Source organism: Myotis daubentonii, chromosome 5 (assembly GCF_963259705.1).
Source record: "Myotis daubentonii chromosome 5, mMyoDau2.1, whole genome shotgun sequence".
Lineage (NCBI taxonomy): Eukaryota > Metazoa > Chordata > Mammalia > Chiroptera > Vespertilionidae > Myotis > Myotis daubentonii.
In genome coordinates, this window is record NC_081844.1 from 106,506,805 (window position 1) to 106,530,426 (window position 23,622).

The following is a 23,622-nucleotide window of genomic DNA, read 5'->3' on the forward strand; positions in this document are numbered from 1 at the left end:
AGTGTTTCTGCTACCAAGCTCCTGATGTTGTAAGAAGGCAAAATTGTGTACAGCTTCGAGCAATGAGCACGAAGGAGGGGACAGGAAGTCCTGCAGCCACTGTTCAACGTCTACGGAGCAGCAGCCCTTCCGTGCAGATGCTGATTGCACGGAAGATGTTGACTGTGTACCACGCGACAGGGAACAAACACTTCGTGGCGCTTATGGTGGGGGGGGGAGGGGTGATGGACAGCAACACCTTCATCACAGCAGAGCCAGGCAGCCCCGTGTAAAAAGCTACCTTTCAAGACACACACTATGTCCATATTCACATTACTGATGGTCTAAAATGTCTTTTATAACTTTTCTTAGCCAGTACATAAAATATTCAAATTTTATGCATAAAAAAAAAAGACACTCACTCTGGAGTTCAGCCACACTGGCTTCAGAGGTGCAGGCTCCTTGAGCCTCGGTTTCACTACCTGTAAAATGGACATAATAATAGTAATAATGACTTTCTCCCAGCATCACCATGAGCGTTACGAGAAACAACTCCAGTGGGCGGCATGCCAATGTTATCATTATGCTAATGAGGATGACAGTAGAATAACTCCAGATGAGTGGTAAGGGGAGCGAGGGGAATACTTCTTCCTGGAGGGGGCGTTGTGATGAGGGTCATTTTCAGAAGGTGGTTACTGGTGCTGAGTCTTAAAGGAGGAGTTGGATTTTTTTATACAAGGAAGTGGCCGGGAGTGAATCAGTTCAGAAGCAGAAAAATGGATGATTCAGAAGGTCATTAAAATAAAACGAAGAATCTAAACCAAATGACTGGGTTCCTCAAAAATAGGATATTGCATGGCCAGGCTAAGAGAGCATTCGTCAGGCGAGGGAGGAGGTTACTGGGAAATTTCACCCAGTTCAGCATAATTGAGAAGTTGTGGGTTCCTGGAGCCTTCGATGGGGTTGCACAACCCTGTGGGGTCAAGATTGGTCTGGGGACTCAGAGGGAAGCGTTCAGGACGGGATCAATACTAGAAAAAAGAAGCGACTCAAGAAGTGGATCTGTCTCAAGAGAAAGTGGCTAAACGTGCTGGGGGCGTCTGGGGCAGGTCCACAGGCCAGCAAACCCGTCCTGAGGAACGGTGACATGAGGCAGCGGGGAGGCAGGGACCATGCATGCCCAGGGGCCGGGTTTGAGCCGAAGGGCAGACACACCTCCTCCCCACCGTCCCCGCAGCCCCTCCTCACTTTCCCCCACACTCCCACACCACAGGGACCCCTCGCCTTCTCCGTCTAACCCAGTGGTCGGCAAACCGCGGCTCGAGAGCCACGTGCGGCTCTTTGGCCCCTTGAGTGTGGCTCTTCCACAAAACACCACGTGCGGGCGCGCACATACAGTGCGATTGAAACTTCGTGGCCCATGCGCAGAAGTTGGTTTTCAGAAAGGAGAGAGACAAAACAAGTGTACAAGACGAGTGTGGATGGGAGAGTTGGAAGGGGTCGACCTCAGCGAACGTACCTCAATCAGACTGAGGACGTTTTTAGCAAAGGCCAGCTTAGGAGTACCCTAATTAAGTTAATAACAATGTACCTACCTATATAGTTTAAGTTTAAAAAATTTGGCTCTCAAAAGAAATTTCAATCATTGTACTGTTGATATTTGGCTCTGTGGACCACTGATCTAACCTATGGAGGTAGGCAGGTGGGGCTCAAATCCCTCCTCAGCCACATGTTTGCTGTGTGACCTCAGGGAAGACACTTCACCTCTCTGTGCCTTCATTTTTTTGTCCCTAAGAAGGGGAACATAATATTCACTGCACTGGGTTATGGTAGGGAGTTCATGAAACATACACCTGGCACACACAGGTGCTCAGAAAGTGTTAGTTCCGGCACCTTCTCCCATTCTGTTCCTTCTTCCGACTCCTTCCTTCCCGACTCTTGATGATTCCTTGCTGGGAGTGAGCACGGATTCTACAGGCAGAAAAAGCGAACACCTCCTATCTGTGAGTCAGGCCACTGATCCCCTTGAATCACACGCCTCACATTGACAGCTCTCTATAATACGATGCGCACTGCTCTCGGAATAAAGGCAAATATTACATAAAGACTAAGGGAGGAGGGGCGTACACACGATAAAGTGCCACAGTGCCAAGGCATTGAGGGGGGAGCCTGACGTTGGTAGGGCCCCTGCTGTGTGCTGGGCATGGAGGTGGCCATGCAGGACAAGGAGGTCAAAATGGCACAGCCTGGGCCTTGGACGGGCCACAGCTCAGGGGCAGACAAACGCGCAAACCCCAAATGAGAGCTGTGGGGGCCCACAGAAGGCTGCGGTTTCATCGTCTCAGGCAAGATGGGGAAGGCTTCCGAGAGGGGGTGACAGAGGAGCTGGGTGCTGAGGGGCGTGTAGTCACCAAAAGGGCACTTTATTTTTTGTTTATTTTAATTGAGTTTATTGGGGTGTCATTGGTTAATAAAATGATAGAGGGTCCAGGGATGCAATCCTACAATACATCCTCTGTCTATTGTATTGGGTGTTCACCACCCCAAGCCAACCAGGAAGGGCATTTTAACCTGAGGAACAGCCTGTGCCAAGACTCAGCCACATCAAAGGACAGACTGTGGGGGGCAATGGGGTGGTACTTCTTGCAGGGAAGTGAAATAAAATATTTTCATTTGGCACAGGAGCTGGTACGGAGTTAAGGGCTCAATAAAAGGACTTTATTGCGTCAGATGGTCCATGAACTTGACCCCCAGCCACGAGCTGGTACTGCTCAGACTCACTACAGAAAGCCTGATCACTCCCCAGGATGAAGGCAGGCTCAAGGTCAGAGGTGGGAGAGGAGTGACCTTCAGGCCAGCAGAGGCTGTGGTGTGGGACAGCCCGCGGCCCATTTCCGACGTTAGGGGGCCGGGAAGTGTCCCTCCCCGCCTGGGGCTGCATGTTCTGTTCCCTTCCCCAAACAGAACCTCAGAGTCCGGCCAGCTGCTGGTCAGTGCTCTGCTAACGGGAAGGGGGGCCACGCTGGGCCCCAAGTTCTCTGCTCATCCTGATGAGCCAGGCGCTGGAGATTCCATCAGCCTCAGAGAGCGTTTAGAGAAGTACCCAGAGAGTCATCTTCCCGTGTGGTCACTGCCTGTCAGGGCTGCGTGGGGCAGGCGGGGAAAGGGGCGGATTGCGGCACCCTGCGTGGGAACCAGGCACTGGGCCCCGGAGCTGCCTCCCCGGGCCTGTTAGCCGGTTATGTAATGGGTGCGCTCATGCCCTCAGCGTTAGTGCGTGCAGTGCCAACTGTGTGCCAGGCGCTGCTTCCGGCTCTGGGGATACCGTGGGGACAGACACAGCGTCCCTGCTTCAGGGAGTTGACCCTCTGGGGGAGGCACATGCCCCCTAAAGATGTCCTCCGCATGTGCTGAGGGTAGTGAGTCCTGTACCACCCACTCGCCAGCAAGATCGCGCTTCACCTCCTCAGTCGCTCCTGGCTCATCATGTTTATCCCACTTAACAGACCACATTCCCCGACTTTGAGAGCCCGCCTGGAGGCCCCCTGCCCCAGATCCACCCATCACTGCCTCTCAAAAGGGGGTGAGCTGAGGTGAGGTGCAAACAATGACAGGAGGCCCTGCTCTGGGCTGGTCACGGTGACCTCACGCGGCAGGAATGAGGGGCCTGGCATGTGCTGATAACAGCGGCCCCGCCCGCCCGGCCACTCTCCCCAGCTTTCGGATGCTTTCAGAGCCTCGTAATACTCCCCTTTCCCACCATTCCTTAATCATCATTACTCGGGGCTCAGGCATTTCATGGCTCATCTGTTTCTTCATTCTTTCATGAATGGAGGATTTATTTCACGATCGGACCAGCCAAGAGCAGCCTTGGACCAAGTCGCCCTGTGGATGAGTCCCCGAAGCCCCCCTCCCCCAGGGGTTGTCCTTCTGCCGTCCGCTCACTCTGCACCCGAGAGTGAGCCCTGCCGGGTGCGGGCACAGGGCCGGGGCAGGAGCCCCGCAGGCAGAGGCAGAAGCAGGCCTCTGTGAGGGTGGCAGGTGGGAGGCTGCTGCGAGAACCCGGTCAGTGCACCTGTGAAGAGGTGACTGGGTGCAGGCAGCCCCTTCCGGCACCAGACGCCACCCACAGACGTGAGATCTCGTCCACCTTCAAGAATCTGCCTCCTGCCTGGCCGTTGTAGCTCCGTTGTTGAGCTTTGATCCAGGAACCATGAGGCTGCAGTTCAATTCCCGGTCAGGGCACATGCCTGATTGGGGGCTCAGTCCCGGTGGGGGGCATGCAGGAGGCAGCCAATCGATGATGTTTCTCTCTCATCGATGTTCCTATCTCTATTCCCTCTCCCTTCCCCTCTCTCTCAAAAATCAATAAAAAGATTTTTTAAAAGAAAGAATATGCCTCTCGGCCTTGGATAAGGTGTGATGGGTGACCGTGGCTGGCAGCTGTCGGAGAGATAGTATTGGAGGTAAAAATTAGATCGCTTGTCCTGGCTGGTTGCTCAATGGTTAGAGCGTTGGTCCCCAGATGGAAGGGTCTCAGGTTTGATTCCCAGTCAAGGGCACCGATCACGGTTTCAGGTTCGATCCACACCCTGGTCAAGGCATGTGCGAGAAGGCAACCAATCTATGTGTCTCTTTCACATTGATGATTCTCTCTCTCTCTTCCTTCCTCCCTCCCTTCCACTCTCTAAAAATCAATGGAAAAAATATCCTCTGATGAGGATAAGAAAAAAATTAGGTTGCAAAATAGTATAATCCATTTTGTGCAGGAAAAGTGAGTAGATAATAGATAGATAGATAGATAAAAAGGAAGGGAAGGAGGGAGGGAAGGAGGAAGGGGGAAGGGATGGAGGGAGGGAGGCTATTGTAAATGACGCTGCAATGAACATATGACTGCACAGGTCTTTTCTATTTGAAACGATGACATTTCCCACTCTTTAGAACAATTAATTTCTTCTCTGGATGTTTATTAACTTTGCATTTAAAAAGTAATTATACCCCCGTTCAGGCCTGTCCCTAATATGGCAGCGCCCAGAGAAAGAACTGACCACTACCTGCCCTCTCCCCTTCCTGTCCCTGACCCAGCCCCTGGGCAGCTGTGGGGACAGCCCAGCCTACATTTGCTCTGCCCACTGCCCCACACCCCAGCAGACACTTGGTCATGCCCAGCCCTACGTCCCCGTATCAGGTGGGCCCGGAAGAGGCCTGTGTAGGCTCTGGAAGTGGACCTGGGAACCGTGAGGCAGGGGACGCCCGGCCCCGGGCACCCTAACACGGAGAGGGCTGTCACTATGCCCCCAGCCAGCGGCAGGATTGCCAATGTCCTCTCCTAAGCCCTGTGTGGCTGGGATATTTCACTCTAGCAGGCCAGTTAGGATCTTTATGGGGCCCCCAGATAACCCGGCTACAGTTGGAAGAACCAAAGTGATCGCAGAATGACGCCCCGCGAGGGCCCGGCGAGGGGGCGGGCCACCAGGCAGACCTGGACCCATTTTGGATCTTGGCACATCTTAGCTGAGAGTCCTTGAGCAAGTCCCCTGAGCTTCCTGAGCTCCAGTTTCCTTCTATGGCAAACAGGACGTGTAACAACCACTTTCCAGGGTTATTGGCATGACCGAAAGGCCAGGCAAGCGAGTGGCACGGAGAATTTTAAAACACAGTGATTATTGCTATTTGTAAAATGTTAATCGACGCCAGGGATATTTTGACGATCCTCCTGAGGTGGTTTCAGCATCTTATTTCCTGGTCCTACTCACTTCCTCCATCACCCCTTCTGTCATCTTCAGCCCTTACCTCACCACCCTCCCCGCCCCGCCCCTCCCATTAGCCACCTCACTGGCTACCTCTGCCCTGAGGCTCCCCACCTCCCCCAACACACACACACACACACACACACACACACGCACACACGCACACACACACGCACACACAGCGGCAGCCTTAGATGGTAAGGGCCAGGGGACACACTTTCTCTTATCTTTTATCTCAGGCTGTTCTTTGACCTTTGCCCTCTCCCCATCCATTTCAGGCCCCTTTATCACCTGCGCAGAATGAGCTCATTTGCATGTTACACCAGATTAAGCTGAGACTTTGGCTCTTGGTGAGAGGCGGGGATGGGGCGGGGGAGTGCGGAGTGGTACAGGGGGAAATAAACTGGCCCAGGAGCCAGAGGCTTGGGTTCAAATCCTGTGTCTGTACTTCCCAATCGTGGCTCTCTGAGGAGTCACTGCACTCTCTGGCCTCAGCGTCCTCATCTATAGGAGGGAAGAATGATTTTTTTAAAAAAATATATGTTTTTATTGATTTTTTTAGAGCGAGAGAGAAAGTGAGAGGGATAGAGAGATAGAAACATGAATGACAGAGAAACATCACCGACTGGCTGTCTCCTGCACTCCCCTACTGGGGATCCAGCCCACAACCTGGGCATTTGTCCTGACCGGGAATCGAACCAGTGACCTCCTGGTTCATGGACCACTGGGTCACACCAGCCTGGCAGAAGAATGATTTTTACCCAGCAATCCTGTATCACAGGTCACCAACAACATGTGTAAGACACCGAATAGGAGTTTGGTCAGTGATGGCGATTAGGCAGCAAAGCAGACCAATGAGCTGGGGCTTCATCCTGAGGGCAGTGGGGAGCCATGGAAGGCTCTAGGCAGGGGGTGGCCCTACCAGGTGGTGAAGGTACAAAGTGCGAAGGCTCGCTCAGGAGGCCAGATGGGGAGAGGCAAGAGGCAGAGAGACCAGGGAGCAGCCATGAGACCTGGACTCAGGCAGTGGCTGGAGAATGGGGAGGAGGAACAGGTTGGAGAGCTAGCCTGGACTAGGCATCCTCACGGAGGAGGTGTCCTCGTTGTCCACTCTGTTGTCAACGACAGGGTCTGAGAGGCTCTGTCCGACACTGACCACCTGGATTCAACCCTCGAGTGGGGAGCAGTGGGGTACGAAGAGGATCAGTGTGAGGGGGAGGGAAGGTGACATGGAAATCCTGATCCTTGCCCCTCCCCCTAACCTTTCAAACACCGATTTCAGCCAGAGTCATCAATACCCAGCAAAATGGAAGGAAAGTAAAAGTTTGTGTTAGAAAAAAAGAAGCTATTTTTCATTGTGTTCTTACCATGTCTGGCTTCGGTCTAGGCACCTTGTCCTGGCCGGGTAGCTCAGTTGTTAGACACCAAGGTTGGGAGTTTGATTCCCGGTCAGGGTACATACAAGAATCAACAATAAATGCATCTATAAGAGAAACAGCAAATCGATGTTTCTCTGTCTCACTCCCTCCCTTTCTCAAAGCAATTGTTGTTGTTGTTGTTTTAAAGAAAAAGTATCTTTAAAAATAAATAAAAGAAACACCTTATAATTCTTAAGTGCATTATTTAGCCATACAGAAGGAAATGCTGCCATTTATGACACATGGATGGATTTTGAGGGTATTATGCCAAGTAAAATGAGTCAGACAGAGAAAGGCAAATGTTACATGATCTCATTTATATGTGGAATCTGAAAAATACCGAACTCATAGAAACAGAGAGGAGAATGGTGGTTGACAGGATTTGGGAGGTGGGGGAAATGGGGTGAGGTCAGTCAAAAGCACTAATTTCAGACAGCATGAAGACTATATTTACAATATTGTATTCTATACCTGAAATTTGCTAAGAGAATAGGTTTTCAGTGTTCTCACCACACACACACACACACACACACACACACACACACACACACAGAGTAACTATATGAGATGATGGCTGTGTTAACTAACCTTATTGTGTTAATTAATTCACAATATGTATGCATATTAAGTCATCATGTGGTACATGTTAAACTTACACAATGGTATTTGTCAATTATACTTTGACAAGCCTGGGGGAAAACGCTAAGAAGAAAGTAGAGAATATCTTTAGGATCTCAGAGAGAGACAGAGTTCTTAAGCAAAATACAGAATGTACCACCACAAAGAAAAAGATGGACGCATTTGATTAAAATCAAAAATTTCTGTTTCATCAGGAGAGATGAAATGACACACCATAGATTTGGAGGAGATATTTGCAATGTGTAATCAAGAAATGATTAGAACCCAGAACAAATAAAGAAATCCCACGCATGCATAAAATAAAGACAAACGACCTAACAGGAAAATGGGCAAAAGGCTTAGGGCTGGTGTTTTACATAAGAGGGGACAAATATGAGCAAGAAGCCTCTGACAAGATGCTGAATCTTGTAATTACTCATGAAAACGCCAAATAAAACCACAGTGAAATATCATCTCACACCCACCACACTGGTGAAAATTACAGGACTGGTAATAATAAGTGTTACGACGTGGAACAACTAGAAGGATTATCTACTCCCGATGACGATGTACATGGTAATACTGCATTGGAAACTAACACACACACGTAGCTTGTGACCCAGCAGTTCCATTCTCCATTATATAGCTAGAAACGCTCTTGCACATCAACACCAGGATAGATGCACTAGAAAGGTCATAGCTGTTTTTTTCAAAATATATTTTATCGATTTTTTACAGAGAGGAAGGGAGAGGGATAAAGAGATAGAAACATCGATGAGAGAGAAACATCGATCAGCTGCCTCCTGCACACCCCCTACTGGGGATGTGCCCGCAACCAAGGTACATGCCCTTGACCGGATTCGAACCTGGGTCCCTTCAGTCCGCAGGCCGGCACTCTATCCACTGAGCCAAACCAGCCAGGGCAGTCATAGCTGTTTTGTGTGTGAAAAATCCTGGAATAATTTCACACACACATTAGGATGCCTACTACTTAAAACACACAAACAGAAACACCAGGGAATACAGAGCGTGGGTGAGCGTGGAGGAACTGGGACCCTTGTGCACTGCTGGTGGGAATATAAATGGCGCAGCTGCTGTGGAAAACAATATGGCGGCTCCCCGAAAATTGAACACAGAATGCCTGTATGATCCAATGATCTCACTTCTGGGTATGTACCCCCGAATAACTGAAAGTAGGGAGTGTTGTGCCCAGATTTCATGATTCCCAAGAACCCACAGGGAGCCAGCGAGTCCGATGCAAAAGCAAAGAGTCATTCATTTCAAACCTAGGTTTGGCTCCCCTGCCACACTCGCCGATGCAACGGTAAGCTCCAGTGGCCGAGAGAGAGAGAACTCTGTGTGGAGAGAGGTTTTATAGGGGGTTGGGGTAAGGGGAGGAGAAAGGACTGTGGGCCCTGCCGATTGGCCAGGCGCCAGTCGGTGTCTCATTACACAGGATGTGGTCATAGGGATGGCGTGCACTTCCCTTGACTATCTTCCGGGAAGAAGCTTGCTGAGCACATGGCCAAGGTAAGATGGAGGGCATAGCCCTTACCCTGGGGCAAGGTGGAGGGCGTAGTCCTCGCCCTTTCAGGGAGTCTAACAGATATTTGCACACCCATGTTCATAGCAGCATCATTCACAAGAGCCAAAAGGTATAAACAACCCATGTGTTCATCAGCCGATGCATGGATGATGTGAGGGAAGAAAAATTGTCATCTCTTCTTCAAGGCTCTCCTGGCTGGCCTAATAACCAAATTGACATGAGACAGATTAGCGGGAGAAAAACAAATGGACCTTCCATAACCCGTGAAGGGGTTCAGCTCGGGCCTCCTCAACATGTGACACTTTGGTGTGTGGATTACATTGAACTGAAAGCAACTGAGACCCTGTGGGCTCACAAGAATCTTGTACCTCTCCCACAAAGGATTTAAATTGGAGGCCTTGCCCATAATTAGAGTTATCACCAGAGATAACTTTTTATGACCTAGCTCCAGGGCAGGGCACTTCTAACCACAGAACATCTGCTCTTCTCATCCTCCTGCAATGACCTCCTCCCCTAAGAAGCCCCGAGGTGCCTGACCTCATCCTTGGATCAGAATGCCGTGTACACCCCATTTTCCCCATCGGCCTCTGAACCTCTCACATATGGGGGGTGGGGGCTCTGGCTCGCTCATGTATGTGGGGTTCCATACATATATATGTAATTAAATTGGGCTATTTTCTCTTGTTTGTCTCCTATAGATTTCATCATTAGACCAGCAGAAAGAACCTAGAAGGGTAGAGGGAAGATTTTCCTCCCCCACACATGTATGTCTCCTGTGTACCTGGGAGAGAGAGACCCAGGAACACTGAGGGACTTGCCAAAATGGCAGAGGCCATCCCCTTAAGTATTACCTGCAGCTAAAGACAAAGATATTGGTGCTGGGGAGTCAGCTATGGGAGGTGACCAGTAAGACGCAGAAAACAAGAGGAGGGCTGTTCTGCAGATTGAGGTTCATGCCATGGATAACCCAGCCCTTCATGTAGGTTGCCTCCTCTTCCCGGGACAGTGAGGGAAACCCCCTTTCAGATGGAGATTTCCCTTGCAAAGTAAATGCCTTTCACCGAGGGAAGCGTCTCCTGGGTGTTCAGAGCTTCTCCCATGTCTCCCACTTCTTAAAATCACCCAGCCTAAAGCAACCAATATCTCAAAGAGGCATATTTTGGGGTAGCAAACTCTGCTCCCCTTCAATAGACAAAGTGTGGTAGATATACACAACGGACTATTATTCAGCCTTAAAAAGGAAGGAAGTTTTGACACATGCTACAACATGGATGAACTCTGAGGACATTATGTTAAGTGAAATAAGCCAGTCACAAAAAGATAAATACTGTACTGGCTCTGGCTGGTTAGCTCAGCTGGTTAGAGCCAAGGTCGCCAGTTCAATCCCCAGTCAGGGCACATACAAAGAGCAACCAATGAATGCTTGAATAAGTGGAACAACGAATCAATGTCTCTTCTCTCTCTCTCTCTCTCTCTCTCTCTCTCTCTCTCTCTCTCTCTCTCATCAACCAATAAATAAAAACATTTAAAAGATAAATACTGTATGATTCCACTTATATGAGGTACCTAGAGTAGTCAAATTCACAGAGACAAAAATTAGAATGGTGGTTGTCAGGGGTTGGGGGAGGAAAGAATAGGGTGTTATTGTTTAATTGGTGCAGAGTTTCAGTTTGGGGAGGTGAAAAGAAGTTCGGGAAATGATGGTGGTGATGGTTGCACAACAATGTAAATGAACTGTATGCTTAAAACGGTAACTTTTATGTTTACATATATATTTTTTTAAAATATGTTTTTATTGATTTTAGAGAGGAAGAGAGAGAGAGAGAGAGAGAGGTGATGAGAGAGAATCATTGCTTGGCTGTCACACTGGGAATTGAGCCTGCAACCCGGGCATGTTCCCTGACTGGGAATCAAACCATGACCTTCTGGTTCATAGACTGACGCTCAACCACTGAGCCATGCCGGCCGGGCAGGTTTACATATATTTTATCACAATAAAAATATATCCTTAATAATTTCATTTAATAAAATGTTTAAAAGATGAAGGAAATTCTGGAAGCCATCCACCTGTCCATCAGGGGAAGAATGGATAGATGCATGGAGGAGAGTAGACCCACACAATGGACTATATAGAGCAGTGGGAATCAATGACCTATTCCTGCTCAGGCCAACACAGACGAACCTCACAGGCATAGTAAGGAAAGGGATACATTGCAAAATAATGCTCTCCAATTATATAAAGGTAAAAAAACAGTGTGTGGGGATTATATATAGTAAAACTATTAAGAAACACAAGAGGAATGACTCACACAAAATTCAAGGCCATGGCGGCCTCTAGGTGGTTGGGAGGGAAGGACAAATGGGAGCTTCTGAGGTATTGGTGATGGTCTACTTTCTTCAGCTAGGTGATGGATACATGGGTATTCCCGCTATAATTCTTTAAATTATACATATGCGTTATATACACTTTTTGGTATATATGTCATGTAATTAAAAAAAAACGATGTAGAAAAAAGGCTGGAAGAACTCTAAATGAGATGGTGTCTCAGTAGTGGGGTTCTTTTATTTTCTGTTTTTCTGTTTTTTTAAAAGATCCTTTTGTACTTTTATCATAAACGAAGCATTACATTATATTAAGGGGGAAAAAAATGAAGAGAGGTTTCCCTGAAATTTGTTCGGAGAAAAAGGAAGTGAGAGGAAAGGGTGAAAGCTTTGGGCATCCCCTCATTCCAGCAATAAGAGAAGATGACCCTGGGATTTTGAGCAGAATGCTAATTAAGAGAGAACAAGTTGTAACTGCAATCTTCACGAGGGGAACAGTTCCTCCAGAGAGTGAGCTCCTGGCCCCTCTCCTAGGAAGTCCCTGCCAGCATCAAGAGTGGGCGGAGGGTTTTGATTCTCTTTTGAGACAAGGGATGTAACCTATCTAATAAAAGAGTAATATGCAAATTGACCATCACTCCAACACACAAGATGGCCGCCCCCATGTGGACAAAAGATGGCCACCACAAGATGGCCTGCAGGGGAGGGCAGTTAGGGGTGACCGGGCTGGCAGGGGAGGGCAGCTGGGAGCGACTAGGCCTGCAGGGGAGGGCAGTTGGGGGCAATCGGGCCAGCAGGGGAGCAGTTAGGCATCGATCAGGCTGGCAGGGGAGTGGCTAGGGGTGATCAGGCTGGCAGGCAGAAGCAGTTAGGGGCAATCAGGCAGGCAGGCAGGCGAGTGGTTGGGAGCCAGCAGTCCTGGATTGTGAGAGGGACGTCCGACTGCCCAGTGGGATCAGGCCTAAATGGGCAGTTGGACATCCCTCAAGGGGTCCCAGATTGGAGAGGGTGCAGGCTGGGCTGAGGGACAACCCCCCCCCCATATGAATTTCATGCACCGGGCCTTTAATATATATATTTTAGAGAAGAAGGAAGAGGAAGAGATAGAAACATCAATGATGAGAGAGAATCATTTATTGGCTGCCTCCTGCATGCCCCCTACTGGGAATCAAGCCTGCAACCTGGGCATGTGCCCTTGACCAGAATAGAACCAGAGACCCTTCAGTCCGCAGGCAGATGCTCTATCCACTGAGCCAAACTGGCTAGGGCTAGAAGATCTTTTCTTACGGGGTTGAGGACTTAAACCCAGTCCCTTGGGTATGAGGAACCATGGAGGTATTTTAACAGGGAAGGGAGGTGGCCAATGTGTCCTTTGCTTCATGATGAACCTGCCATTTAAATGGCACATGTGATGGTATCGTAAGCCAAAGGAAGTGTAGGGCACAAACCACAGGCAGGTTAGGTAAAGGGCAGGTGCAGTTCAAATTTGAGAGAAACCCACGTCTGAGCCCTGCTGCACCCCTCAGAGCTGCGGGAGCCACGCGAGTCACCCACGCGTCCTGGGCCTCTGCTTGCTCCTGGCAGCAGCGGGGCTGGTGGGAGCGCCCGAGGAGGCACCACGCACAACCCTGGCACAGATCCACGCTCGCCCAAAGAGAAATCGCCCAGAGACGTTACTCACCCAGAGTCGGTGGCCGAGTAACCTGCCTGACGCTATTCACCTTACCAGACAAATGCAAACAAAACATATGTATGCCTGAAAAATGCAGGCAACAAAGTTGGAATGACTCACACCGACTTGAACATGGGGCTGACCTCTGGCAAAGTGGAAGGAAGCCAAGATCGGAGCTGGAGATCAGGGCGGGGGGTGTTCAGGCTAATCTGCAAAGTTTTCACTTTTTCACACGGCAAATGGATTTTTAGACTCATCGTGTATTTCCAAGTCACTTTTATAATAACCGGACAGCAGCCCTTGGCAGAGAGTGGGTGTTGGGCGATCTCTCCCTTCCGCCCGCTGACAGCGGGATGCGGGTCTCCCGCGGTCCATTTCCTCATCCGCCCGAATTCCGACCCCAGTCCAAGGCCGGAGTTATTTCTGGCCCTTCGCAGTCACGCAACAAACACGTGCAGAGGACCTTCCTGACAAGGTCCGCGGGTCTCTCGGAAGTGGGTTAAAGGTCTTTGTCGGACCCCTGACCCCAAGGTCACCCCTTTAGTCTTCTGGCAGACCCTCAACTCTGGGCAGCTCCCACTCTCCTCCCTTCCTTCCGGCCTCAGGGCTCCTGGCAGGAAAGATGGGGAGATGCCGGCCTCCCCTGCCTCCCCAAGGAAAGGCCGCTCCCCCCCACCCCGCCACCAAAACGCCCCTTCCCATGAGGAAAACCTTCAGCCGTGGCCGCCTTGGCTGGAGGTGGGGGGCCAAGAGGGAGTTCGTTCTCCATCGGGGACCCTGGTCCCAGTCTGAATGTCTTTTTAATGTTACATTTTAAATTAAATAATTACTATGGATTTAATGAAAAAGGTAGTTCATGAAAACAAAGAAGACTAAGTTTCACAGGAGCTGATCCTGTTTTCATCACTGATTCAGGCCCGGCTGGAGCTCTGGTTGAACGGGTGACTTGGGGGAGGGGCGGGCACAGAGAGCACCGGTGTTGTGATGACTGAACACAAGATTGGGCGGCGACTCTGGAGGGGAGGGAGGGTCCCGCTGATGTCTGTCCGTGACACCCAAGTGCTTCCTGGATTCCGTGAGGACCTTGAATTTCAGCCACATAGGAAGCCGTGTCTAGGGTCTGCTAAACATGCAGTTGCTTTGTCAAGGAGGAGAACAAAAATAAAAATGGAACGGAATGAACTCGCAGAGCAAGGGTGGGCTGTTCTGACAGGTCTCACTTTACCAATATGACCCTGAGACCAGAGGGCGTGGGATGTGAGATCCAGCCAGAACTAGATCCAAAGCAGTGGGGGGCTCCCACAGGACCACAGAATGAACGTCTGGCCCTTCAACTACCCCGTGAACTGTGCATGACCTCCATGTTGCAGAGAGGAAAGTGAGGCTACTGTGGGGAGGGGACATCCCCAAGGTGACACAGACAGAAATCGGCTGAGCTTGGCTGAGGATCCCGATCTCCGACCCCAGAGCTTTCTCTCTTATACCCTTGACCTCACTTCTTGGGGTTACAGGGAGCCAGGTTTCATTGGCCTTTCTCCATCTGCAGGCACCTAGGGCCATGCGGATCTAGCCGGAGACACCTGGAATATACTGTTATTAGGCTTGTCTACCCTTATCATTATTTATGGGGTGCTAAGCACTTGTATGTGAAGGGAGTTGCTGTCCTGTTCACTGGTGTATCATCAACTTGCGAATGAATGAATGAATGAATGAATGGCCTCTCATTCCTGCAGATGACCCATTTCCAGAGAAAGAGGTTGTGGCTCAGGGAAGTGAAGGGACTTACCTCAGTGACACAGGAGTCACACCCAGTGCCACCCCGGTCTCCCTTTTCTATTTCCTCCTAAGAGTCAAGGTGGGTTTGACACCCAGCCAGTCCCAGCCAACTCTGAGGAAGCCCAGCACAGTCATCAGCAGGAGGACAGGCCCACCTGCCCCTGGATGTCAACCCTCGGCGACACCCATGCACCATGACCCAGGCTCAGGCCGAGGCCCCAGGAAGACCTGACCAAGCACCCAGGTCCAGCCCAGGAGCGGAGGGGAGGGAGGAGCCGGTGGGAAGGGGCTGCTGCAGAGCCTGCTCAGGAGGAACTGGGTGCAGGCCCTGCCCAACCCCAAGCCACACCACAGACAATGGAGGAACGGGTCCAGGTGAGCTCCAGGTCAGAGAGAAGGCGAGCGGGAGGCACTGAGTCACCCAGCCTGTGACGCTGGCTGCCGGAGGCAGCAGTGCGCACTGTCTGGGTGAGAGACCTCACACTCATGAGCTTCACAGCTCTCAGAAAGCATGGGTGAGTGGCCAGACCCTCAGCAGGGCAGAGGTGCTCTATCTAAGACAAAGGCCCCCTTCCTGTGTGGACCACATGCTGCTGCTTTTGCATTAACCTTCCCTAGTGTTCTCCCCAGCCTAGGAGGGTGTGGGCAAACTGCCATTTAATTGAGCAGATACTACGTGCCCAATTCCATGCTAAGATCTGGAAATACATCAAGTCACTTCATATGACATAAGCATTACGAATCCCAGCTTAGCAATAAGCAAACCACGGCACAGAGTGGTTCAGTAACTTGGCCAGGGTCACACAGCCAGGAGAGTGGAGGAGCCAGGATGGAAGCATATCTCCACATGTTCACCGACCTGGAAGCTCTCCGGACCCTGTCCCTTTGAGTTTTTATGGGTTTTAAGTTTAGGGGAATTTCTTTTGCAGCAATGGATAACTAAGGCACCCGCCTGCCTGCCTCCCCCTGACTAACACCTACTTGTTCTTCAGGTCTCAGCTCATTCTCTTCCTCCTCCCGGAAGCCTTTCCTGACTCCCCTGTTGCAGATGGCTGATGGTTTACCTCCCAACATCCTCCCCACCTTTGGCAATGTTGCCCTAACTCTTATTTTTTTTGGAAACCACCCTTCGCCCATCTGAATCCCTGTGTGCAGAATGAGGCTGATTCCACTCCAGGCCCTATGGCAAGCATGTCAAACTCAAAGGCGAACACGGGCCAATTAAACAAGGTTTAAGTGTATGTGGGCCGCAAAAAAACAAAAGCTTTGATTTTCATAGAAACGTAGGTTTGTTTCGATAGAGACGTGCTGAGTACAAAGGGCTGAAATAAATGAGTAATTGTTAACATAAAATAATAGAACACTTTAATAACAATGTTTTTTCTTCGACATTCACTTACCAGACACTGAAAAACTGCACAAATTAATAAGCGTAATGCAAATAAACCTATTTTTCTTGTTTTCCGAAAGCTCAATATTTCCTGTTGCGCACACCAAACAAGTCAGTCCAAGACTAATGACGTGGCCATCGGTTGCTAAAATACTCGCTGCTGGTATTAGTGGAGAGAAATGGTGCGTCTGCATGAAAGGCACGTAATGGAAATGAATGCAATGCAATTATAGTCATCAGTCATTAGTGAGCGTTGTAGTTCGTTATCAATAATTATGTATAACAGGATATTGTAAACATTAAGTTACACAATTTTTATTAAAACATTCCTCACACACCGTTATATTGGCCGGGCAGCAAAAATATTCGTTGTGGGCTGTATGCGGCCCGCTGGCCTCGACTTTGACACGCTTGCTCTAGGCTCTGCTGTTCAGCCTAGGCCTGGCCAATCAGCAGGTCCCATTCTCCTGGAGGCTACCATTCAGGGCTGTGACCTAAGCCAGGCCCCTGAGGGTCATCCCAGGAGCCTTTGCTGGAGGTATCAGGAAACCGGCGTCTTTATCAGCTGCAATTGCTGAGCAAGAAATGATCAGCTTGGAGCTACCGGCAGACATTTTGCCCCACAAAGAGGCAGAGCTCAGACTGACTTATCCCATAGGTAGAATTAGGGGCTCCCCCGCCCCTGGCTTCTTGTGAACAGGGAGGTGTCATGTTTATTTCTACATCCAGAGGACCTGTCATAAAGAGCTGTTCAGTGAATGAACGAATGAATGAATGTCTTCCGGCTGGTCATGAGACTTTCTTAGAACAAGAAAAGAGACTTGTTTGGTCAGAGGCCTACCTTTTACGAGGCTCAAGTTACCCTCAAGACCTCTCTGAACTAACAAAGAATTATTATTTCTTAATCTCTCCCTTCATCCAGCCCACAGTGGAACCAGCCACACCCATGGAACACAAAGCCGTTTCCTATTACAGAAAAACAAATCTGACCCGGCCATTCCCCTGTTTAAACAACTTTCAGTGACGTGTTTGCAGGAGGGGGTGAAGGGGAGTGAGCATTCGGATCCAGGGGACATTCTACCCTATAGAACATGCGATTGTTTATTGATTGATTGATTCAGCAAGCACCTACTATGTGCTGGGCACTGTACCTGTTACTTCATCTTCACAGCGAGCTTTGAGGACCATGTATTTGTTTCTGCAGGGCTGCGGTCACCTCACGGCTGAACTGGGCCTGACGGGTCCATTTCTAAGCTCAAACGGTTCTTGCCAGGCCTCCGAAGATCCACTGGCAAGCTGGTCCACACGGACCTCTCGGCAGGGCCGCTGGCTTGCCCAGGGCTATTGATCTGAACGATAGAAAGAGTGTCTGAGCCAGAAGCCACATCTGTTCAGACATTGTCTTAGCAGCAACATGCCATCACTCCCGCCGTCTCTGTTTATTAGAAGTGAGTCAACACGTCCAACCTACACTCTAAGGCAGGGGATTACACAAAGGTATGGATGCCAAGAAGTGGACTAACTGGGGCGGCGGTTTTAGAGGCTACCTGCAACAGGTAAGGTGTTCCTGTCCTTCCTTTTAGTCTCAGACACCCGGCTAGTTCAGCAGTGTGTCCAGGTCGCCTGGCTAGTTGCCCACTTCACTAGCCTGGCTGGGAGACAGAGGCTGTATAAGCTATCTCCTGCCCTGGAACGGTTACCACCATTTAGTGGCTTGAGATTGACGTGTGTTATCTCTCATCGTTTATGAGCCTCGGGAATTCAGAAGCAGCTCGGCTGGGGCCGTTCTTGCCACACAGGCCCCTCTGTAATGGCGCTTGAGTTCTTTTTTTTTAAAATATATTTTTATTGATTTCAGAGAGGAAGGGAGAGGGAGTGAGAAACATCAATGATGAGAGAGAATCATTGATCGGCTGCCTCCTGCCTCCTGCCACACTGGGAATCGAGCCCGCAACCCGGGCACGTGCCCTGACCGGGAATCCAACCGTACCCTCCTGGTTCACAGGTTGGCGCCCAACCACTGAGCCACACTGGCCAGGCGCTTGAGTTCATGATGCAGAAGGTGGCTCCTTCCAGAGCAAGCGAGTTGGCAGGTGTAAGCAGAAGCCTCGATGCCCTTTATGAGCGGCCCTCAGGGGTCAGACACCATCATTTCTACAATGACCTGTCGGTTCCCCAGGCCAGCCCTAGTCACTGTGGGAGGTGACCACATGAGGACATGAGAATATCAGGAGGCCGGCGACCACAGGGAGCCACAGCTGGGATGCAGTCTCTCCCCTGGCCAAAGAGATCCAGAACTTTCCTACTTACCCCTTAGCTCCATCTCCCACTGTTCTTTGGGAGGCTGGACCATTGGGACTGGCTGAGTACATTCCCCACAGAGATCCTCATTGACGTGCCCGCTCCCCACCCTCTGCCTCCCTGGGAAGCCTCCATTCGGCCTTCCACCCCCAGCTCTTACACCCCCTCCACATGCAGGCTCTGCTTGGATGCGGGGACACGACTGAACAAACAGACACCCATCCACCCTGGAGAGCTTCGAGCCAACATGGAGGGGTAGACATTAGCCAATGACAATCACCTGGTCACAAACGGTGACAAGTTCTCCCAAGGAAAACTGGAGGGTGCCATGCGAGCATAGAATGGGCCCCCGACCTGTTTTGCATTTAGTATTTGAGCCGAGGCTGGGGCAGGCGCTCTAGCACCTGGTTCAGGTGGAAGTGTCTCAAGCTACAAAATAGCAGGAGCTCAAGCAAGACAGGTGTTTACTTTTCTCTTGCTTAGACGTCTGGGTAGATGTTTGAGGACAGGTACTCTGCCACTCAGTGGCAGGGACCCAGTCTCCTCTATCTTGTTGCTCTGCACGGTGTGGCCTTCACCACATGGTCCAGGATGGTGGCATCCAGATTTTGGACATCTAGATGGAGAAAGGGACACAGAGGGTAATATACACCAACTATCCCAGAAGCTGCCACAAGCCACTTTCCCTTACATATCAATGGCCAGAACTTAGTCACATGGCCACACTTAGCTGCAAGGGAAGCTGGGAAATGGAACTTGCATTTTGAGCAGCCATATACCCAGCCAAAAATTGGGAGCTCCATCATCGTACAAAAATAGCAACTATAGTCAACCGTATCTTTCATTCATTTGCACTGTGCCAGGCACGGACCTTAGCCCTTGACATACACCAACACATTTCATCCTCTATGAAACAGATCTATGACAAAGGTACTAGTATTGCTCCATTTTCCAGATGAGGAGATTGAGGGAAAGAGGTAAAATAAGTGAGTGGATAAGCTGGACCGCGTACCCATGTCATTTGGCTCCAGCCGGGGCTCTGTTCACAGTTACGAAGAAAGGGAGAGTGGCTATTGGGAGACATGTGCGTCCTCTGCCCATACGGCTGGGTGGAAGAAGGAAGGAATGCGCTCCAGGTAAAAGGAACAGGAATACTAAAGCTCCCCCTGCACCCCCACCTCCAGGAGCCAGGTCCTTTAGCACAATGCCTCTCAAACCTAAACGTGCCAAGGCATCTCCCGGAGGTGACGTGACATGCATACGCGATTCCATAGGTCTGAGCTGGGGCCAGAATCTGCCCCCTGGCGCCCCAGCAGCTGGCACGGGGACCACATTTTCAGGAGGGAGGCGTGTGATCAAAGGCCCCCCATGGCATGGCTCCCTCCTGCGAAGCGCCAACAAACAGTCCTTTGGGCCCAGTGGCTGCTCCAGGCCCCTTCACCCTTCCTGCTGCCCTCAGGTTTCCCTTTGGGTCTGAGATTTCTTTCTCTCTCCCAAGAATACCAGCCCCTCCTTGAATGAATGAATGAATGAATGAATGAATGAGAATGCCAGAGGTCAGCGGGTAGGAGAGGCAACTGTGAGGCCATGTGTAAGCTCCAGGGGGGAGAGTTTAGTTCTCAGACCCACCCTATCCCAGCCCCTCCGCACCCCACCCCCTACACCAGCTCCTCCGCACCCCTCCCCCTGCTGAAACTGCATTCGCAACCCTCCCAGAGGAAGAAGTACCACCATTTCCCTCTATTTATAGACAAAGAAACCGCCTGCAGGCCCTGCTTTTAGACGTGAGCCTCTACCTTCCTCCCCTGGGATTTTCAAGTTCCCGGTCACCTTGTCCTTGGTCCTTGGCTTTGGGGGGGGGGGGGGGGGGAGTTCAGAATGAGTTTCCTCTACATGGGTCTTGTGTCACCTCAACTATCATCTCCTCTAGTCCAGGGAGATGCTGATTACCTGTGACTTTCCCAGAAGGAAACTGAGGCTCAGAGAGGCCTCCTGGGCCAAGGCGCAGACTGGCCACCGGCTGCCTCCGGGACGGCCTGCACGTCCTGAACGCAGTTGGAATGAACGCAGAGCCCGCTCCCACGCGGACCACAACAGCCTGAGCCCTTCCTCGGTGCCAGGCACGGCACTAAGCCAGCCTCCAACCAACTCTCCCCTGTGATCCCCAGGAAAAGGCCCCCCAGGAAGTGTCCACCTCCTCCGTGCAGACGGTGGAAAGGGGTGAGGCTCAGAGAAGCCAAGTGCTTCTCCCAGAGAGGCACAGCCGGGAAATGCCTTTTTGTAAAAACGTGCCCCTTGCAAACCGGGGGCTGCCTGACCTCCCTTCTCTCGCAGCCTTCGGCCCTTCTCAGAGCTGGACGCCGTGCAGGGCCCGAACCCGGACCAGTCCATGGAGTCCTCACCCTCATGGACTCTGTTTTACAAACCCCACAGGCAGAAGCTCAGCGAGGCAGAGGGGTGTGCCCAAAGCCACACAGAGAAGAGAGAGAGAGAGAGAGAGAGAGAGAGAGAGAGAGAGAGAGAGAGAGAGAGAGAGAGACACCGTGGGGGGCTGGCAAAGGACGAAGGCCTCTTTGGGGGCTCCCTTCCCCTCCGAGAGCCTTTACCCCAAAAGGCCCGCCTCTCCCCCTCCCCTTCCCGGCCCGCGGCGTCCAATGGGCTGCGCGGAGCGTCACTTCCCGGCGGCGGCGGCGAGCGGCGGGCGCCCGGGCGGGGGGCGGGGGGCGGCCGGCGGGGGCGGGGCGGCCGGAGGAGGCGTTGGCAGCCGGTAGGGACCCACGCGGCGCCGCGGCCCGCCTGGCCTGCAGCGCTCCCACCCCCGGCGGCGACGGCACGATGCCCTTTGACTTCAGGAGGTGAGTGAGGCGCCCCCGGCCCCCGGGAAGCCCCCTCCGCGGGCGCAGGGGTGCCTGGCGCGCCGCGGGTTCCTCCTGCCTAGCGCGCAGAGCGGCTCCCGCCCCGTGCATGCCTCGGCAGGCCCTCGGGACCCCGGGCCGGGCCGCCCGCCGCACACAAAGCCTGCCCGAGCCGCGGAGGGCCCCCTCGTGCAGCCCCCCACCTCTGTGGGCAAAGCCACCCACCTCGGACCGCCCCCTCCTTTCCTCCCCGGAGCCCCCTCCCCAGCCTGCAGGCTGGGGAGCCGGTCTCACGCTTCACAAATATGCACCCCCCCCATCTGGGACACAGATCTCCCCCCCCAAGTTGGGAGCACACAGCCTGCCCCTTCCTCCCTCTACAGAGCCCCCTTGCGTGGACCCCACCCCAGCTGACAGGTGCGTCCTGGGCACCTTGAAGGAGCCCCCCAGGGTCCGCAGGGCATCCCGCCAGCGGGGCAGCTGGGGGTTTAGGTTACCACAGGCCCAGGCTGCCCCCGCTGGGCAGAGCAGGGGGCCTGACCCCAGCCAGTCCTGGGCCTGGGCGCTGGGTATGGGGGCGCCATGGCGAGGGGCAGAGGCCCTGGAGCCTGGGGCAGCGCTGTGCAGAGGGCCCAGAGCCTTCGGCCTTGGCCTCCTCCAGCCATCACAATGGGCCCTTTGTGGGTCCAGCGCCTCATGGTCCGGGGGTTGTGCGGGGCTAGGCCTCGGGAAAGCCTGCCTGGGAAGGGGTCTCCACCAGACTTCCCCTTGGGCCATGGAGCCCCAGGGGAGGCCCTGGCCTGAGGCAGCCACACCGTGGGTGTCCGGCCGGGAACACAGAGGGCTGGTGTGGGCAGGGGCTGAGTTAGAGGCCTGGCTCTGCCCCCTCCGCTGAGAACCTGGGTGCGTTCTGGAAGTCAGAGAGCAGGCTCGGGGTGCAGACCTCCCCTGGCTGCTCAGCTGGGTGACCCGGGCAAGTGTCAGCCTCTCTGACCACCTGCGGTTTGGGGCTACGCACAGACTCCCACCTGTGAGGACGGAGGGCCTGAGAAGCTCTCACTCAGGGCCTGTACGGTTTCGAGCCCACAAGTGGGGGTTGGTGGGTGAGAAGCTTCTCCGCCAGCCCATTTCCTTGTCCACAGAACAGGGGTTCCGGTGCCCAACCCCCAGGAGGGAGCCCTCCCTCCCTGACCGCCCCGTCCGTCCCTCCCTCCAGGTGTGAACCAAGTCAGGGCCAAGTGACAGCCTTTTCTGGAAGACAGACCTGGCAGTGACCCCCATGGCAGGTGGCACAGTGGGGGGTTCGGCCTGGAGAGGTGGTTGGCCTTGGAGCTCTTGCCCTGGCTGACGTGGTACCCCAGCCTGCCCTGGGCACTGATGCCATCTTGCAAGCATCTGCCAGCTTCCTGGCCCTTCCATGCAGCCCTGAGGCTGGCACTAGGGTCTCAGACAAACGCTTGCAGACGCAGGGCCATTTGGAACAAGGAAAGTCCCCTCTGATGGAAGCAGGGTCTGTCCTCATGCTGACATTCAATCCGGGCTCTAAGACCTGGGATTCCTGGATCCCAGGAATTCCTAAGACGTGGATTCCTGGGCCCACAGAGCCTCCCCCTACCCAGGCTGACAATTCCTGCCCCTCCTCCATCCCCATGTGATTCAGTGATGTTTGATCTTGATGGAATCACTGCGTTTGATCATTTAATCCCTTCCCTCTGTGCCTAATCCCCCATCTGCAGATGAGAAAGTTGAGGTTCCAGGGTCTTGCTCTGCACCTCACGGGTGCTAGACTGACGGGTGGGCCCGGGGCCCCAGGTCGCACACAGCTCCTGACCTGGTGGCCCTTGAGATGCACGGTTCAGGGCCAAGGGGGTCCCGGCTTCATGCAGCGCTTTAATCGATTGCTTGAGGGCGTGGGCTCACCACCTAACAGGGAAAGTGGGCTCAACACTTCACATTCGCACCTCGGAGCGTGAGCCACTTGTGCCCAGGAACCTG

General features: G+C 52.4%; 1 protein-coding gene across 2 annotated transcripts in view; it reads left to right on the plus strand.

Annotated features, from left to right (window-relative positions):
• Positions 1-21,469: 21,469 nt before the first annotated feature.
• Positions 21,470-23,622, plus strand: part of ERGIC1 (endoplasmic reticulum-golgi intermediate compartment 1) — an 82,089-nt gene continuing 79,936 nt past the window's right edge. The window contains exon 1 of one of the 2 annotated variants that reach the window (XM_059699198.1): positions 21,470-21,627. In XM_059699198.1, the coding sequence (XP_059555181.1) occupies positions 21,608-21,627 (20 nt within the window). In that variant the 5' untranslated portion in view covers positions 21,470-21,607. The remainder of the gene's footprint in view (positions 21,628-23,622) is intronic. The other variant, XM_059699197.1, reaches the window with a different exon arrangement.